Genomic DNA, 18,854 nt, shown 5'->3' with positions numbered 1-18,854 from the left:
GGGAGGGATAAGGTTAGACTGGGGGCGGGGAGGGATAAGGTTAGACTGGGGGCGGGGAGGGATAAGGTTAGGCTGGGGGCGGGGAGGGATAAGGTTAGGCTGGGGGCGGGGAGGGATAAGGTTAGGCTGGGGACGGGGAGGGATAAGGATAGGTTGCGGGGTGGGAGGGATAGGCTGGGGGGTGGGAGGGATAGGCTGGGGGGGGGGGGGGGGAATTAGTGTAAGGCTGCGGGAGAGGGTTAGGCTGCGGGAGAGGGTTAGGCTGCGGGTGGGGGTTAGGGTTAGTTTAGCTCAGTGCTCCTGTCGGGATTTTAGATAGCCAGAATGCCGGCCAGTATCCCGTACCTGACCCCATGTACAGTAGGTTGCATGGCAGCACTAAACAAAGCCTACAAGGGCTTACAGACAAAGAAGCAGCATGTGAGTGAGACATCCGCGGATGATGCACAGTCCTTCCGATCAGTTCTAGTTAGATAATGGTCTGATACTCTGTCTCCTGCATCAGGTTTAGGTATAAAGGGGTCTATTCATGAAGCAGTGAAAAGTGCGGAGAAGTGAGCCAGTGGAGAAGTTGCCCATGGCAACCAATCAGCTGCTCCGTACAATTGTATAGTATGCAAATTATAAATGTTATGTCAATGCTGATTGGTTGCCATGGGCAACTTCTCCACTGCTCACTTCTCCGCACTTTTCACTGCTTCATGAATAAACCCCATTTACTGCAAATTACATGCATCAGGGAGAAACCACATAAACACCCCAACAATGTGATCAGTGCACGGCGGGTGAATTCCCAGCTGGTCGCACCACAAGAACCAGCCTCCCTCATTCCTAGCACGGGAGAAGATCACAGGCATGTAATAAAACATAGTGCTGAGGGTCTGCCGCGGCTTTACTGCAGCGCTAAATTCACAGCACATGGGTGATCTCAGGAATGCGCACATGAAAGAGAAATACACTTTTATGGAAAATTAAGAAATTCTCTGTAAAACAACCCAGAAATCCAGCTCTGTGGTCTGTCAGGGTGTAACGCAGCATTTCTCCATCCAGTGCAGGCTCTCCCGGATAAACGCTGTTATTGGAATGAGTTAAATCAACTTCAAACACAGTTTTAATCCTTCTTTACGACAGCAGTATCAGCCGGACCCAGAAGCTGCCGCAGTAAATCCAGCCTCAATGTCATTCACCGGCTGCTGAGCCGGCTAACGCGGCAAAACCCAAACATCTAAGGCGCACTCTAATTTGCTTTCAATTAGAAGGATATAAAGGGCTTATTCACATGCCGCAAGTTTACAATCACCAGCATGCGCAGACCCCCCTATAACGCTTTGTAAATACAGGACCTTATTTGGATACTTTCTGTGCAGGGTCTGTAGAGCAGGAATTGGCACGCGGCACTTTAGTGGGGGGGGGGGGGGGGTTTGGTCGGTCCCACTAGTCAGCCCATAGATCACACTTAGGTATAATCTCATCTACTGTATGTATCCGCTGGATTACACATTACAGTATTACCACAGATGAGGTATGAGGTTAGAGTCCCTTTACACAATAATACAATATTATACCCAGAATTTCCAGTGTAATAGCTGTACGAGCACCCGTCTCTCCTCCCAGGGAGCATTCGCCAGGGTGGTATTGAGGCTTGGCGCACGTTCTTACAGGAGCAGATAAATACCACAATGCAGCACAGCTCTCAGCCATTCCTCTTTATCAAACACAAAATGTTTTAATCAATAAAATATAATTTAGTAAAAAACAAAACACAAGTCCGTGAGAGAGGAGAATAAAACGCGGCAGTGCTGGAGACCATTATACGCCTGATACCTGAAGGCAGGTTACTAATACATGGATTATTATCACTCTCTCCGTATTGCTGTACGGGCGATCGTAGCCCACGGCTCTCACCCTATTACACCAGTCGCCATAGATCCCTATACGGCAGACGGTGGTGGGTCACATTCTAGAAAGAAAAAAGAAAAATTGTTATTGACATGGCCAGGTTTAATATCATGGGAAAAAGGCGCTGTAGGGGAGGAGAGGGGGGAACCGTGGCAGCGCTGTAGGGGAGGAGAGGAGGGAACCGTGGCAGCGCTGTAGGGGAGGAGAGAGGGGAACCGTGGCAGCGCAGTAGGGAAGGAGAGAGGGGAACCGTGGCAGCGCTGTAGGGGAGGAGAGGGGGGAACAGTGGCAGCGCTGTAGGGGAGGAGAGAGGGGAACCGTGGCTGCGCTGTAGGGGAGCAGAGAGGGGAACCGTGGCAGCGCAGTAGGGAAGGAGAGAGGGGAACCGTGGCAGCGCTGTAGGGGAGGAGAGGGGGGGGAACAGTGGCAGCGCTGTAGGGGAGGAGAGAGGGGAACCGTGGCAGCGCTGTAGGGAAGGAGAGAGGGGAACCGTGGCAGCGCAGTAGGGAAGGAGAGAGGGGAACCGTGGCAGCGCAGTAGGGAAGGAGAGAGGGGAACCGTGGCAGCGCTGTACGGGAGGAGAGGGGGGGAACAGTGGCAGCGCTGTAGGGGAGGAGAGAGGGGAACCGTGGCTGCGCTGTAGGGGAGCAGAGAGGGGAACCGTGGCTGCGCTGTAGGGGAGCAGAGAGGGGAACCGTGGCTGCGCTGTAGGGGAGCAGAGAGGGGAACCGTGGCTGCGCTGTAGGGGAGCAGAGAGGGGAACCGTGGCAGCGCTGTAGAGGAGGAGAGAGAGGCACCACGGCAGCGCTAGAGAGGAGAAGAGAGAGGAACCACGGCAGCGCTAGAGAGGAGGAGAGAGAGGAACCACGGCAGCGCTAGAGAGGAGGAGAGAGAGGAACCACGGCAGCGCTAGAGAGGAGGAGAGAGAGGAACCACGGCAGCGCTAGAGAGGAGGAGAGAGAGGAACCACGGCAGCGCTAGAGAGGAGGAGAGAGAGAAACCACGGCAGCGCTAGAGAGGAGGAGAGAGAGGAACCACGGCCGCGCTGTAGGGGAGGACAGCGAGGAACCACGGCAGCGCTGTAGGGGAGGACAGCGAGGAACCACGGCAGCGCTGTAGGGGAGGACAGCGAGGAACCACGGCAGCGCTGTAGGGGAGGACAGCGAGAAACCACGGCAGCGCTGTAGGGGAGGACAGCGAGGAACCACGGCAGCGCTGTAGGGGAGGACAGCGAGGAACCACGGCAGCGCTGTAGGGGAGGACAGCGAGGAACCACGGCAGCGCTGTAGGGGAGGACAGCGAGGAACCACGGCAGCGCTGTAGGGGAGGACAGCGAGGAACCACGGCAGCGCTGTAGGGGAGGACAGCGAGGAACCACGGCAGCGCTATAGAGGAGGAGAGAGAGGAACCACGGCAGTGCTGTAGGAGAGGACAGCGAGGAACCACGGCAGCGCTGTAAGTGAAGTCTTCAGAGGCGTATCAGAGAACATATAAGAGTACAGGGCCACGTCTACCCACCTTGTTTCTCTGGCACAGCGTCCGTAGTAGTGCCCTGTACAGTCACACAAAGAGTGGGGTACTCTATTATCGTCTTGTTCCTGAGAGTTTCCCTAAGGGTCTTGCTGGAGTCCAGCTCACAGCTCCTACAGACAGACAACATAAACACAGTTCCCATTATAGAGAAGACGACTGTCTATTTTGCAGAAAGCGATCACACAGTGTCCGGGTGAGACACGGTGGTGTCCGGGTGAGACACGGTGGTGTCCGGGTGAGACACGGTGGTGTCCGGGTGAGACACGGTGGTGTCCGGGTGAGACACCGTGGTGTCCGGGTGAGACACCGTGGTGTCCGGGTGAGACACCGTGGTGTCCGGGTGAGACACCGTGGTGTCCGGGTGAGACACCGTGGTGTCCGGGTGAGACACCGTGGTGTCCGGGTGAGACACCGTGGTGTCCGGGTGAGACACCGTGGTGTCCGGGTGAGACACCGTGGTGTCCGGGTGAGACACCGTGGTGTCCGGGTGAGATACGCTGGCTCTACAGGTGAGTAAGAGGAGTATGTATCGGATTCTGAGTGGGACAGAGAAATAGCAGAGGGCGCAGGAGAGGTGGAGAATGAAGACAGGAAAATGAGGCAGAGAGCAGGGTTCAGGATAGACTAACGCGGGAGACTTTTAGGCAGATGAGAAGTGATGCTATTACCCTTTTCTAGGCAAAATATTTTCAAGTGGGGAACAGCAGGATTGTACGAAGCACTGAATAGTAAGATGGGGGGAGGGAGGGATGAGGGAGCAGGTTCATGGCTGAAACCCAGGATTGGGAGGGGGGGTTGGAGAACTAGAGCGCAGAGTCAAGGTTGGCACCCATGTATGGAAGGAGAATAAGAAAGAAGGGTCAAGATTGCCACCAAGGTATGGGGGAGAACCAGAGAGCAGGTTCTAGGTTGGCACCCAGGTCCGGGGGAGAAGAGGGCAGGGTCAAGGTTGGCACCCATGTATGGGGAGAGAACAAGATGGTAGGCTAACATTGGCACCCAGGTATAGCGGGAGAACAAGACAGGATAAGGTTGCACCCCCCCCCTGGCATGGGAGAGAGTAAGAGGGCAGGGAGCAAGGTTACCCTCCTGGTATGGGAGAGAGTAAGAGGGCAGGGCGAGGTTACCCCCCTGGTATGGGAGAGAGTAAGAGGGCAGGGGGCGAAGTTACCCCCCTGGTATGGGAGAGAGTAAGAGGGCAGGGTGAGGCTACCCCCCTGGTATGGGAGAGAGTAAGAGGGCAGGGGGCGAGGTTACCCCCCTGGTATGGGAGAGAGTAAGAGGGCAGGGGGCGAGGTTACCCCCCTGGTATGGGAGAGAGTAAGAGGGCAGGGCGAGGTTACCCCCCTGGTATGGGAGAGAGTGTGAGAGGGCAGGGCGAGGTTACCCCCCTGGTATGGGAGAGAGTAAGAGGGCAAGATGAGGTTACCCCCCTGGTATGGGAGAGAGTAAGAGGGCAGGGCACGGTTACCCCCCTGGTATGGGAGAGTGTGAGAGGGCAGGGCACGGTTACCCATGTATGCAGCAGAGCTGAGAAATAAATCTGCATCTCTATCAGGGAATGATCCGTTCCGCTGTATCACTGTATATGGCTGAGGGAGTGAACAACTGACTTTTACAGCGAGTCGCAGCTCACCTGTTCTGTCCAGGTGTTGTCCGCTCTCCCACTACAAACACCTTCACATCAGACGGAGCCCTCACATACGCCTTCAGCCTGGAAGAGAGGGGAGTCAGCCAATCCTGTAACCAGCAATTCCAGCCACGCCGTGGCCTATGTGACAGGACAGGGCAGTAGGAGAGACGTTCATTATATGTCGTCTTTATCTATATATAAGCTAATAAAATAAAAGGTGCACTAGGCCAGTAATTAGTCACCATGGACACAGAACAAGAGGTCATGATGATGTCACTCTTAGGTGATGTCATATTACCTGGTTGTATACTTCACGTGACCATCATGGTGGAATTCCCAGCGAATGTAAGCAGACACAAGTTAGGATAGCAGCAGATTACTAAGGACAAACACACACACACACACACACACTGCAATGTGTTCTACACAAGGACACAAACAGCCGAGTGTTACACCAATGCACAACCGGTCACACCTACTAGGACACGTGGCCACTCTACAGCTGGAGTCCTGCTGGTCACCGAGCACCGTGGCAGCCAGAGGTAGGTAGGTAGGTATCCCCATTTAAGATATACAGATACAAAGTTCCATAAACGTATGTTTGGGTCTAATCACAATTACATGGTGGAGAGAGGCTGGTATATGCGCGCCGTCTGTTGTGGCTGTAGCACCTGTGGTCACCGGCTTGCACTGATATAACGCCGGGGCGCACTTGTGTCATGTGACGGAAGTGTTCTGTGATCGACTATGTGAAGGTAGGGAGCAGGAAACACGCTCCTATGAGGATTATTACATAAATACACACATATACACGCATACATACATAGGTGCAAACATACATACATACACACACACATACATGTGCATACATACGTGCAAACATACATACATACACACATACATACATGTGCATACATACATACATACATACACACGTGCTTGTTTGCACTCCTCCCATACTACACCTGGACGCCACAGATAGCATGAGGACCACTTACCTCTGCCGGATGGTGGGATCAGACGCAGCCGGGTCGATGTATTTTTTCAGGATGTCGCCGATGGTCTTATCTTCCGGCACCCTTCCAAGCAAAATATTCGTGATTTATTGGATATGATTTATATATAGCAGACGTATATGTGATCCACATTATGCTGAACATCATCTGCAGGATATTACACAAAACATCTACTGTCCGATGGAGTTTATACATTGTCATTTGTGACTATTATTGCACATCGATGAATGGAAACCGCTCAGCGGGAGCAATTCTCCTCGATACACCATTGTGTGCGATTAGGTGCAGCCTCCTAAGCTATATAGACGTGTTCTATACAAACGGCTACGTTGACTGCAGTGCTATTCAGTAGTGCATGCCGGTGCAGTCAAAGCACGAATAACTGACATGCTATGCTTTATCATTTTAGCTTTTCTTTATTTTGCATGTTCGTTTACCTCATCAATAAACCACCATGAAAATGTCGTGGCAACTTTACCATTTGTAAAAGTTTAGTGCATTGAATATGCCGGACGCTCCAGAACTAAGACGCACATCAGTACACACAATGGGGGTCATTCTGAGTTGTTCGCTCGGTAGCAGTTTTTAGCAGCCGTGCAAACGCTAGGCCGCCGCCCACTGGGAGTGTATTTTAGCTTAGCAGAAGTGCAAACGACAGGATCGCAGAGCGGCAGCAAACTTTTTTTGTGCAGTTTTAGAGTAGCTCAACACCTACTCAGCACTTGCGATCACTTCAGACTGTTCAGTTCCTGTTTTGACGTCACGAACACGCCCTGCGTTCGGCCAGCCACGCCTACGTTTTTCCTGGCACGCCTGCGTTTTTCCGAACACTCCCTGAAAACGGTCAGTTGACACCCAGAAACGCCCCTTTCCTGTCAATCACTCTGCGGCCAGCGGTGCGACTGAAAAGCATCGCTAGACCCTGTGTGATACTGCATCGTTCGTTGCATTTGTACGACGCGCGTGCGCATTGCGCCGCATGCGCAGAAGTGCCGTTTTTGTACCTAATCGCTGCACAGCGAATGAATGCAGCTAGCGATCAACTCGGAATGACCCCCAATGTGAGATAGGCATATGGAGAGGATGACGAGGGATAACGCAATACCTTTTCTCCGCGTACTCCGCCTGACACTGCGGGAAGAGAAGCTTCAGGTGCCAGTAAAACTTCTGCTCCCTAGGATCAGGAGAGAAAACACACAATGACAACTCTACACAAACACACACAATGCCATATTATATACATGAAACACCGGCGTGCCTCAGGACGCCCTAGCTCTCCATATTAGGAATTATTTATGGAAAATACTGTTGGAGCAATAGATAAATGTGAAACAGTGCGTTGCTAAGTCCGCCGGTTACAAAGCCGTCACATCCCTACACTTGAGAGCTATAAAGTTTCTATACTGGATTTAGAAGATATTCTCAGCCAATTCCAAGCTCCTTCTGAGCTAATGCTTGGAGAAACACGCCCCAGCTGCTGGCTCCGGCCCGCTCTCCCACGCTGCTGCGTCACAAACAGGACTTGTCACGCCTTGTGATGCTTTCCCAGACGGGTGCTGCCGAGACCAGAAACACCCATTATTTTATGTTCTACATGTCTGGAAAAATGAGACTCTTATACGTTATGAAGGTGTGATGTCAGCCTAGACCAAAACTGTCTGACTGACGTCTGCCACGGGGTGTCTCGTGGCGGGACCTGTCCAACATGTTGTGATACCCACCCTATGAGGGAAAAAATGCATCATCTCTGACCGACATAATATACCCACCCTGCGAGGGGAAAGAGGATCAGCTCGGACATAATATACCCACCCTGTGAGGGGAAAGAGGATCAGCTCCGACATAATATACCCCCCCCCCCCTCCCGTGAGGGGAAAGGGGATCAGCTCCGACATAATATACCCACCCTGTGAGGGGAAAGAGGATCAGCTCCGATATAATATACCCACCCTGTGAGGGGAAAGAGGATCAGCTCCGATATAATATACCCACCCTGTGAGGGGAAAGAGGATCAGCTCTGACATAATATACCCACCCTGTGAGGGGAAAGAGGATCAGCTCTGACATAATATACCCCCCCTAAGGGGAAAGAGGATCAGCACGGACATAATATACCCACCCTGTGAGGGGAAAGAGGATCAGCACGGACATAATATACCCACCCTGTGAGGGGAAAGAGGATCAGCACGGACATAATATACCCACCCTGTGAGGGGAAAGAGGATCAGCACGGACATAATATACCCACCCTGTGAGGGGAAAGAGGATCAGCACGGACATAATATACCCACCCTGTGAGGGGAAGGAGGATCAGCTCGGACATATTATACCCACCCTGTGAGGGGAAAGAGGATCAGCACGGACATAATATACCCACCCTGTGAGGGGAAAGAGGATCAGCTCGGACATAATATACCCACCCTGTGAGGGGAAAGAGGATCAGCTCGGACATAATATACCCACCCTGTGAGGGGAAAGAGGATCAGCTCGGACATAATATACCCACCCTGTGAGGGGAAAGAGGATCAGCTCAGACATAATATACCCACCCTGTGAGGGGAAAGAGGATCAGCTCCGACATAATATACCCACCCTGTGAGGGGAAAGAGGATCAGCTCGGACATAATATACCCACCCTGTGAGGGGAAAGAGGATCAGCTCCGACATAATATACCCACCCTGTGAGGGGAAAGAGGATCAGCTCGGACATAATATACCCACCCTGTGAGGGGAAAGAGGATCAGCTCTGACATAATATACCCACCCTGTGAGGGGAAAGAGGATCAGGTCCGCAGGGAGACGGACATTTAGAGGAAAAGGATTTATTGTTAAACTAAGATGAGATACATACCAGCTCACTCCTCAAGCACGCCGTACAACATGGCATTTAACATAACGCAAAGCGACGGCATGAACAACGTCGTCAACAGGCTGACTAAACGTAACACAACTTGTGTCAAAAACGTAACAAAACTGCAGATACAGTACGCACTGGGACGGGCGCCCAGCATCCTCTACGGACTAAGAGAAAAGGATTTACCGGTAGGTATTAAAATCCTATTTTCTCATACGTCCTAGAGGGTGCTGGGGTCACATCAAGAACCATGGGGTTTATACCAAAGCTATAAAACGGGCTGGAGGGTGCGGATGACTCTGAAGCACCGATTGACCAAACATGAGGTCCTCATCAGCCAGGGTATCAAACTTGTAGAACTTCGCAGAGGTGTTTGAACCCGACCAAGTAGCCGCTCTGCAAAGTTGTAATGCCGAGACGCCTTGGGCAGCAGCCCAGGATGAGCCCACCTTTCTGGTAGAATGGGCCTTCACCGATTTTGGTAACTGCAATCCAGCCGTAGAATAAGCATGCTGAATTGTATTAAAGATCAAACGCGCAATAGTCTGCTTGGAAGCAGGCACCCCAATTTTGTTGTGAGCATACAGGACAAACCGAGCCACCGTTTTCCTAATCTGAACCGCTCTGGCGACATAAATTTTTAAAGCTCTGACTACGTCAAGAAACTTCGATTCCAGCAAGGCGTCAGTAGCCACTGGCACCACAAAAGATTGGTTCAAGTGGAACAATGAAACCACTTTCGGCAGAAACTGCTGACGAGTCCTCAACTCTGCTCTATCTTCATGGAAGATCAAATAAGGGCTCTTGTGAGACAAGGCCGCCAATTCAGACACCCGCCTTGCGGATGCCAAAGCCAACAGCATGACCACTTTCCAGGTGAGGAATTTCAACTCTACTTTCTGTAAAGGTTCAAACCAATGAGATTGAAGGAACTGCAACACCACGTTAAGATCCCACAGTGCCACAGGGGGCACAAAGGGAGGTTGGATGTGCAACACACCCTTCACGAAAGTCTGAACTTCTGGAAGAGAGGCCAATTGTTTTTGGAAGAAAACCGATAAAGCTGAAATTTGCACTTTAATTGAACCCAACTTTAGGCCCGCATCCACACCGGCTTGTAGAAAACAGAGAAAACGTCCTAACTGAAATTCTTCCGTAGGAGCCTTCTTGGATTCACACCAAGACACGTATTTTCTCCAAATACGGTGGTAATGTTTAGACGTTACCCCTTTTCTGGCCTGAATAAGAGTGGGGATGACTTCCTTGGGAGTACCCTTTTGGGCTAGGATCCGGCGTTCAACCTCCAAGCCGTCAAACGAAGCTGCGGTAAGTTTTGGAACACGCACGGCCCCTGCTGTAACAGATCCTCCCTCAGAGGAAGAGGCCAGGGATCCCCTATGAGTAATTCCTGAAGATCTGGATACCAAGCCCTCCTTGGTCAGTCTGGAACAATGAGAATTGCTTGAACCTTTGTTCTTCTTATGATCTTTATCACTTTTGGAATGAGTGGAAGCGGAGGAAAGACGTACACCGACTGAAACACCCACTGTGTCACTAGAGCGTCCACTGCTATTGCTTGAGGGTCTCTGGACCTGGAACAATATCTCTGAAGTTTCTTGTTAAGGCGAGACGCCATCATGTCTATTTGAGGAATTCCCCAAAGACTTGTCACTTCTGCAAAGACCTCTTGATGAAGACCCCACTCTCCTGGATGGAGATCGTGTCTGCTGAGGAAGTCTGCTTCCCAGTTGTCCACTCCTGGAATGAAGATCGCTGACAGAGCACTTGTATGCCTTTCCGCCCAACGGAGAATCTTTGTGGCCTTTGCCATTGCCGCTCTGCTCTTTGTTCCGCCCTGGCGGTTTATGTACGCTACCGCTGTTATGTTGTCCGACTAAATCAAGACGGGCCGATTGCGAAGAAGATGTTCCGCTTGCAGAAGGCCGTTGTGAATGGCCCTTAATTCCAGAATGTTTATGTGTAGACACATTTCCTGGCTTGACCATCTTCCCTGGAAGCTTTCCCCCTGTGTGACTGCTCCCCAGCCTCGGAGACTCGCATCCGTGGTCACTAAGATCCAGTCCTGGATCCCGAACCTGCATCCCTCTAGGAGGTGAGAGCTGTGCAGCCACCACAGGAGTGAGATTCTGGTCTTGGAAGACAGGGTTATCCTTCGGTGCATGAGTAGATGGGATCCGGACCACTTGTCCAACAGGTCCCACTGAAACACTCTGGCATGGAATCTGCCAAACTGAATGGCCTCGTAGGCCGCCACCATCTTTCCCAGCAACCGAGTGCATTGATGGATCGATACTCTTGATGGTTTCAGAATTTGTTTGACCAGGGTCTGAATTTCCAGAGCCTTTTCCACTGGAAGAAAAACTCTAATTCTGTGTCCAGAATCATTCCCAAAAACGACAGCCGTCTCGTCAGAACAAACTGTGATTTTGGCAAGTTTAGGAGCCAACCATGTTGCTTCAGAATTGTCAGGGAGAGCATAATGTTCTGCAGTAAATGTTCTCTGGATCTCACCTTTATCAGGAGATCGTCCGAGTACGGGATAATTGTGACTCCTTGCTTGCGCAGGAGAACCATCATTTCGGCCATTACTTTGGTGAAAACACTCGGAGCCGTGGACAGACCAAACGGCAACGTCTGAAATTGGTAGTGACAATCCTGAACTGCAAACCTCAGGTAAGCCTGATGTGTAGGATAAATGGGAACATGTAAGTAGGCATCCTTTATGTCTACAGACACCATAAAATCCCCCTCCTCCAGACTGGAGATCACTGCCCGGAGAGATTCCATCTTGAATTTGAATTTTTTTAGGTAGAAATTGAGGGATTTGAGGTTCAGGTTTGGTCTGGCTGAGCCGTCTGGCTTCGGGACCACAAACAGGCTTGAATAAAAGCCTTCTCCCTGTTGCGACGGGGGAACCCTGACAATGAATTGATTGTGACACAATTTTTGTATTGCGGCGTATACCACCTCCCTGTCCGGAAGAGAAGCTGGTAAGGACGATTTGAAAGAACAGTGAGGGGGAACGTCTTGAAACTCCAGTTTGTACCCCTGGGACACTATTTCTAAAACCAATGGGTCCAGGGCCGAATGAGCCCAGAATTGACTGAAGAGTTTGAGACGTGCCCCCACCGGTGCGGACTCCCGCAGAAGAGCCCCAGCATCATGCGGTGGATTTGGCAGAGGCCGGGAAGGACTTCTGCTCCTGGGAACCGGCCACGGACGGTGATCGTTTACCTTTTCCCTTTCCTCTCTTAGCAAGGAAGGAAGATCCTCTGCCCTTTCTGTATTTATGGGGCCGAAAGGACTGCATTTGATAGTGGTGTGCTTTCTATTGTGGAGCAGGCACATAAGGTAAAAATGACGACTTACCCGCTGTAGCCGTAGATACCAGGTCAGCGAGGCCGTCACCAAACAATACACCACCCTTATACGGTAGAGACTCCATAGCTTTCTTAGAGTCAGCATCAGCATTCCATTGATGAATCCACAATGCTCTCCTAGCTGAGACTGCCATGGCATTGGCCCGTGACCCCAAGAGGCCAATATCCCTCGCAGCTTCCTTTAGGTAGACTGCAGCGTCCCTGACATAACCCAGTGTCAAAAGAATGTTATCCCTATCCAGGGTATCTATTTCAGATGACAAGTTATCTGCCCATTTTTCGATAGCACTACTCACCCACGCAGATGGAATGGCTGGTCTGAGCAGCGTACCTGTGGTGACATAAATGGATTTTAATGTATTTTCCTGCCTACGTTCCGCAGGATTCTTTAGAGCTGCCGTGTCAGGGGACGGAAGATCCACCTTTTGGACAGCCGTGATCGAGCTTTGTCCACAATGGGGGGTGACTCCAATTTTTCCCTATTCCCAGAGGGAAACGGATACGCCACTGGAATCCTTTTGGGAACCTGAAGCTTTTTGTCAGAATTTTCCCAAACTTTTTCACAAAGAGTGTTCAGTTCATGAGAGGGAGGAAACGTTACCTCAGGTTTCTTTCCTTTATACATACAGACCCTAGTATCGGGAACAGTAGGTTCCTCAGTGATATGTAATACGTATTTTATTGCCACAATCATGTACTGAATGCTCTTTGCCAGCTTGGGATCTAATCTGGCATCACTATAGTCGACACTTGAGTCAGTGTCCGTGTCGGTATCCGTGTCTGCCAGCTGAGTAAATGAACGTTTTTGTGACCCCGAGGGGGTCTGGACTTGTAACAACACATCCTCCACGGATTTCATCCATGCCTGGTTCTGAGACTCGGATTTATCCAATCTCTTATTTATCAGAGCCACATTAGCATTCAGAGCATTCAAAACATTCACCCAGTCAGGCGTCGGCGGTGCCGACAGGGTCACTCCCACAGCCGTTTGTGTCCCTGACATAGTCTCCTCCTGGGAAGAGCCCTCCGCCTCAGAGATGTCGACACACGTGCACCCAACACACGCAGACACACTGGCCTAAAGGGGACAGACCCACAGTAAAGCCTGTCAGAGGGACACAGAGGGAGTTATTGCCAGCCCACACCCTAGCGCCCAACCCAGTCTGAAACACCACAGAAATGCCCCAGACCTGCTGCGCTTATATAATTTATCAACAATGCACCAAAATAGCTGTGCCCCCTCCCCCCCCCCCGTTTTTCACCCTGATACTTGTACAGCAGTGAGAGGAAGGACCAGCATCTCTGCAGCCTTGTGAAAAGAAATGGCGCCGGGCTGTGTGCTGTGAGGGCTAAGTTCCGCCCCCGTAATGGCGCGCTTCAGACCCGCTCTTTTTTAAATAATTTTTATACTGGCGGGGTCCGGACAGTGCCTCGGCACTATGTTTACTCTTGCCAGTCATTATGGAGGTCAGATATGCTGCCCAGGGCGCCCCCCCCGCGCCCTGCACCCTGTAGTGTCGTTGTGTGTGGGAGCATGGCGCGCAGCGCGCCCGCTGTGCAGTACCTCAAAGCCGTCACTGAGGTCTTCTTTTCTTCTTCTACTCACCTGTCTTCTGACTCTGCAAGGGGGGTGACGGCCGGCTCTGGGAATGAGCTCCTAGGCGTACCTAGTGATCAAACCCTCAGGAGCTTATGGTGTCCTGTAGCCAAAGAAGCAGAGCCTTGAAACTCACAGAAGTAGGTCTCTCCCCTCAGTCCCACGATGCAGGGAGACTTGCCAAGCAGTCCTCCCTGAAAATAAAAATCCTACCATAAAGTCTTTTCAGAGAAACTCAGTAGAGCTCCTCAGAGTGCATCCAGTCTGCCTGGGCACAGATTCTAAACTGGAGTCTGGAGGAGGGGCATAGAGGGAGTAGCCAGTTTACACCCCTTTGAAAGTCTTAAAAGTGCCCATGTCTCCTGCGGATCCAGTCTATACCCCATGGTTCTTAATGTGACCCCAGCATCCTCTAGGACGTATGAGAAATACAGTATATACATTTGATATTTCAGTGACATTGAGTCTTTAGTGTACTTCAATAAAAGGAACTGCAGAGCAGAGTTTACAAGGCCATTGAAAGGAGTACATGAACAGAGTGTGGGCGGCCATATTGTGCCTGACAGGAATCTCAGGGGTCACTGCACTTTATGACCTTCTATGCATGCGGGACTGGCACCTGGTGAAATGGAATGTCACATTCAGACCACAAGATGGCTGCTTTCCCAGTCCATAGTGGCAGGTGTAAGGCTTTTTTTCTCCATGCACGTTCTCTCTCAGAGCAGCGGCCAATCCCTCCTCACTGCCCGGCGTTACTTATATACTCCAGAGACGTCTGATAGACACTCCCATTATATACCAACGGTGATATGAGAAGGGCAGAAGCCACCACGTTATGCAATGCTACCAGTACCCTACTGCGAAGGAACCCAACAAGAATACAGATTACACAGCGGCCACACATTAATGACAGAACACAACATACAGGAGGAGGATAAATGGCAGAAATATTACTGCAAGCTGCTTATAGGCAGCTGGTGATCTCTGGGGGCATCCACATGCAAATGATGCACAGGAGACACACGCACCAGCAATCTGGTGGATTAAATAGAAAGATCAGCCATGGAGCTGTAGGGAGAGGGATGGAGTCCCAGTGCTGCGAGGGAAGAGCAAACGGTTATGTGGGTGGGAGGTTCCGAATCTCAGATTTGGCTGAACCCCGACAGTGTTTCCTCAGATTATCCTTGGGATATGGCAAAGTGAATGTGAATCATCAGACCATAAAGCAGGACGAGGGGCGAGGATGGACGGAGTCTGCCTGATTAGCGAGCAAACTGCGCAATAACAGAAATAGGGTGTGGCTGTGACAATAAAGGGGAGGAGTCTGCAAAATCAGAATTTTCCTATAGAGTGTAAGCGTGGAGCAGGGCCCTCCTACCTCTATGTCTGTCTGTTATTACCCTGTTTTGTGTTATCATTGTTGTTTCCAATTATAAAGTGCAGTGGAATATTCTGCACTATATAAGAAACCGTTACAAATAATAATCCACCCCTTTTAGAAACGCAAGAGAACGCTCCGGTATATTACAGAAATCCGCAATCTATTATAGAATGGTCTGGCGTGGCCAAGACCCAAAATATGTCACCTTCAACTAAAATAACGTTATGTATACAACAAAAGCCCGCGGACTCCGGAGCTCGCTAACGTGTAACAGAAGATTTATCACCAATCAGCTCGCATTCTTTGTCCCAAATCCAGGGAGCGGTCACCTCTTCAGTGAGATGATATACAAGCTGTTACGGATTACACGCATGTATATATAGGCAGGGTTATAACGCCTCGGGAGACGGTCAGGCTCCGCACAGCTGCCACACAAGCAGAACGGTAAGGATTCGGCCACACGTGAGCCCCTCATCGGTGCACGGTCATCCACCTACGTACTCACAGTTACAGGACATTCCTGAAGGAAGGGATGTACAGCGGTTTCATGTAGCTGCACCAGGCAATCAACGCGCCACACAAACATGGCTTCCTACACAGCAATATCCTCGGCTCTACTTACTGCCACAGACACTCACGTCAGCCAGGGCGTCCTGACGCTTGAACAACAGACCTTAGGCTTTGGGGCGAGAGACGGGTCATGGCAGAGGTGTACCACAGCGCCATTTGCCAGCAGGACGGCGCTGATAAGAGACGGCTGTTTTGGAAGTTTGCGGACTTATAAGTCAGTTTACTAGAAGTGTCTACGTAGATTCTACCTAAAGCAGGTCCTTGGGGGAATATGCACTTCACTTGCGGTAGTGCTGGGAATGTTCCCTTTGTGCATTGCAGCGGGGGTAATTATTTTTACATGATTACCCCAGCCCTCTGCACAATTGTATGAAACAAACAGCTGGATGAAATGCCCCCACAGAGTTATATACAAAATGAGGAATCTACTCCGAGGAGTCGTCATGTTACAGCCGGGGACGCCAGTGCGACAATCCTATTCCTGCAATACCGGTTCTACGACACGCGGCCTCACGCTATCACAGTGAGGATTCCCATTCTGCCCCGTGGCAGAGGTACCCGCCGGCCCTACATCTGTTACGTGCCCCGCTCTCTGCGCCATGAATGACATCACTAAGTTACCAATCTGATGGGTTACTAAATGTACTTTGTGCCTTGCAGGTGGTGGTGCTGGGGTCGGGCGTGCAATGTGAACGGGGTCTGATGCGACTCTGATACGGGTTGGACCTGTGTTCCGGGTCAGAGCCGGCCGGTTGGCGGAATAGGGGAATTACTTGGTTCCTGCACAGTGCAACAATGAGGACACGCTGGGCCGGCAGGCGATGAGGACTCAGCATAATAAAACTACCCTAAAATTAGGAGAACCCCCCCATTCCGATGTGCACAGACCACACACACCGATGTCTCCGGCACACTCAGATCTGCAATGGACGTGTTCCAATGTGTGCGCCGCTCTGAGACAACGGGGAAGTCTGGGGTATAAATAAAACCATGTGTAGAAGAAATAAATGTGAAAGTCGGTAGATAGAAGCACATGACACGCCGTCCGAGGGTCTCTCTGCCCCCACTAATCAGCAGCTGAACGGTAATGTGTTATTTATCTTGCAGGAGGAGAGCGGGAAAGTTCCGGCATCCTCTGAACGCCTTGGACCACTCTGCGGCCTGTACACAGAGGACCAGTGTTCAGCCCCAGCTATGTCCTAGAATAACAGCCGAGCGTACACAGGCCACAGAGGCGGACACCAAACAAGGCCACGCCGTCTGCCAACGGGGGAAGCCGGGACAAGCGGCCTTTGTCAGGGAATATTCGTGTGAAGGCTCGCTCTCAGCTAAATACATCTTTTAACAGTTGATCTGATGTTTTGATTCCAGGTCAGTTTCCCTGAGCAAACACGACTGGTACAAGGGGCTTGTTGTGCGCTGCCGCACACTGGACGCAGAACACGGCAAGAATGCGGTTGGCAGAGGCTGCTGAGATTCCTCTGGAAAGCTGTAATGTTTGTGAAGCCAGAGTCGCACAAACCAGAGAACCGCTCACTGATTCCCATTCACTTCCCACCCCTGGAATGTATGAAAACACCGAAACCTCAACGCTGGAAAAGGAACAAGAAAAAATGTATGGTATGGTATGGTATGGTATGTATGTATGTATGCATGCATGCATGCGGATGTATGTGTGTGTATGTATGCGTGTGTATGTATGCGAGTGTGTGTATATGTATGTATGTGTGTCTGTATGTGTGTGTGTATATATGTGTATGTATGTCTGTGTGTGTGTGTGTCTCTGTGTGTGTGTGTGTGTGTGTGTGTGTGTGTGTGTGTGTGTGTGTGTATGTATGTATGTATGTATGTATGTATGTATGAGGAGATCGGACACACCTGAGGATAATGAGTAGCAGGACGCACACTGGGGGGGTCAGCGGGTGGGAGTAGACACTGGGGGACACCGCTATGGGATTTTCTCCAGAATCTAATTGTTACACACATACACAGACGTGAGCCCACACACGGCCATTGCGAGGATTGAGTTCTGGGCAGCGTGCGGGGAAAGACCTGGGTAATATATACCGGCTTACCCGGTTTGCTGAGGTCTGTTACACCAAATTCTGGGGTTTCCCTCATTTTGAGCATTGTGCACTAATAATAGGACATTATGGGCATGCAGCATGGTCGCCATGGCGGAAGCGGGTCTGGTTACTAGTAAGGGTGGATTACCACTATTACATAATATAACTATCGGGTCTGTAGTACAATATCCACCCTGACATCACTGGGATACGGACGGGTGACCCGGGCACTTATGTAACAGCGGGATATAAATCCCACCACTGTAATGTACAGATTGCTCCTTCAGAACCATGGAAGACGACGTTTACCACAACAGCTTAGGTCTATTGCGCTGGCCGGGTCCTTCCTAAGCCGACGCGCTGACCACTTCTGTACTTGTCCTCGGCCACAGGAAAAGATTTCATGGACGAGGCTGGTTTGGAAGCGTCCGGTCTCCTCAGCTCCTGACACAAACCACAGACACTTTCTCCTCTGCCGCCTGTAAGCAGCGTTAGGCCATTACCACATCCACGTACAGACACGTGCTGGCGGCCTGAGGAACAGCCAGCTCCATATTGCTGTGGTAAAGAGGAATCTTTCTTTTGGCTGGAAATAAAACGGCCTCACACACAACTCTCTCCTTGGCTGCCCCGAGCGCAGGATTCCAGGCCTCGGCGTGCTGTGGTTCTCCCATTATGGCTGCACACGGTGGCGGCAAATCAGCAATTGCCTAAAGACAGGCGACAATCAGCAAGTGACGTCAATAGTATGCAGCAAATAGTCCCATCTTCCTGAACGGTGATAAGGAATGTGGATTACCGACAGCCATGTCGGAGACACCGACACAGCACAGCCCCCCGGGGTTACCTATCCACCTGAGATCAGGCTGAACCCCGATGTGGTTACTTTAGATAAACCATTATA

The 18,854-nt window shown here is 51.0% G+C and overlaps 1 protein-coding gene across 2 annotated transcripts in view; it reads right to left on the bottom strand.

Moving 5' to 3' along the window:
• Positions 1-1,691: 1,691 nt before the first annotated feature.
• ZNHIT6 (zinc finger HIT-type containing 6) overlaps positions 1,692-18,854 on the bottom strand; it is a 64,481-nt gene continuing 47,318 nt past the window's right edge. Inside the window, exons 6-10 of one of the 2 annotated variants that reach the window (XM_063938935.1) lie at positions 7,187-7,255; positions 6,064-6,144; positions 5,069-5,203; positions 3,418-3,542; positions 1,692-1,960 (exon numbers count right to left, since the gene is read on the bottom strand). In XM_063938935.1, the coding sequence (XP_063795005.1) occupies positions 1,932-1,960; positions 3,418-3,542; positions 5,069-5,203; positions 6,064-6,144; positions 7,187-7,255 (439 nt within the window). In that variant the 3' untranslated portion in view covers positions 1,692-1,931. The remainder of the gene's footprint in view (positions 1,961-3,417; positions 3,543-5,068; positions 5,204-6,063; positions 6,145-7,186; positions 7,256-18,854) is intronic. The other variant, XM_063938936.1, reaches the window with a different exon arrangement.

The sequence above is a fragment of the Pseudophryne corroboree genome, chromosome 9 (genome assembly GCF_028390025.1).
Source record: "Pseudophryne corroboree isolate aPseCor3 chromosome 9, aPseCor3.hap2, whole genome shotgun sequence".
NCBI lineage: Eukaryota > Metazoa > Chordata > Amphibia > Anura > Myobatrachidae > Pseudophryne > Pseudophryne corroboree.
Note: the sequence above shows the minus strand (reverse complement) of the source record. Positions and strands in the feature narration are given on the sequence as shown.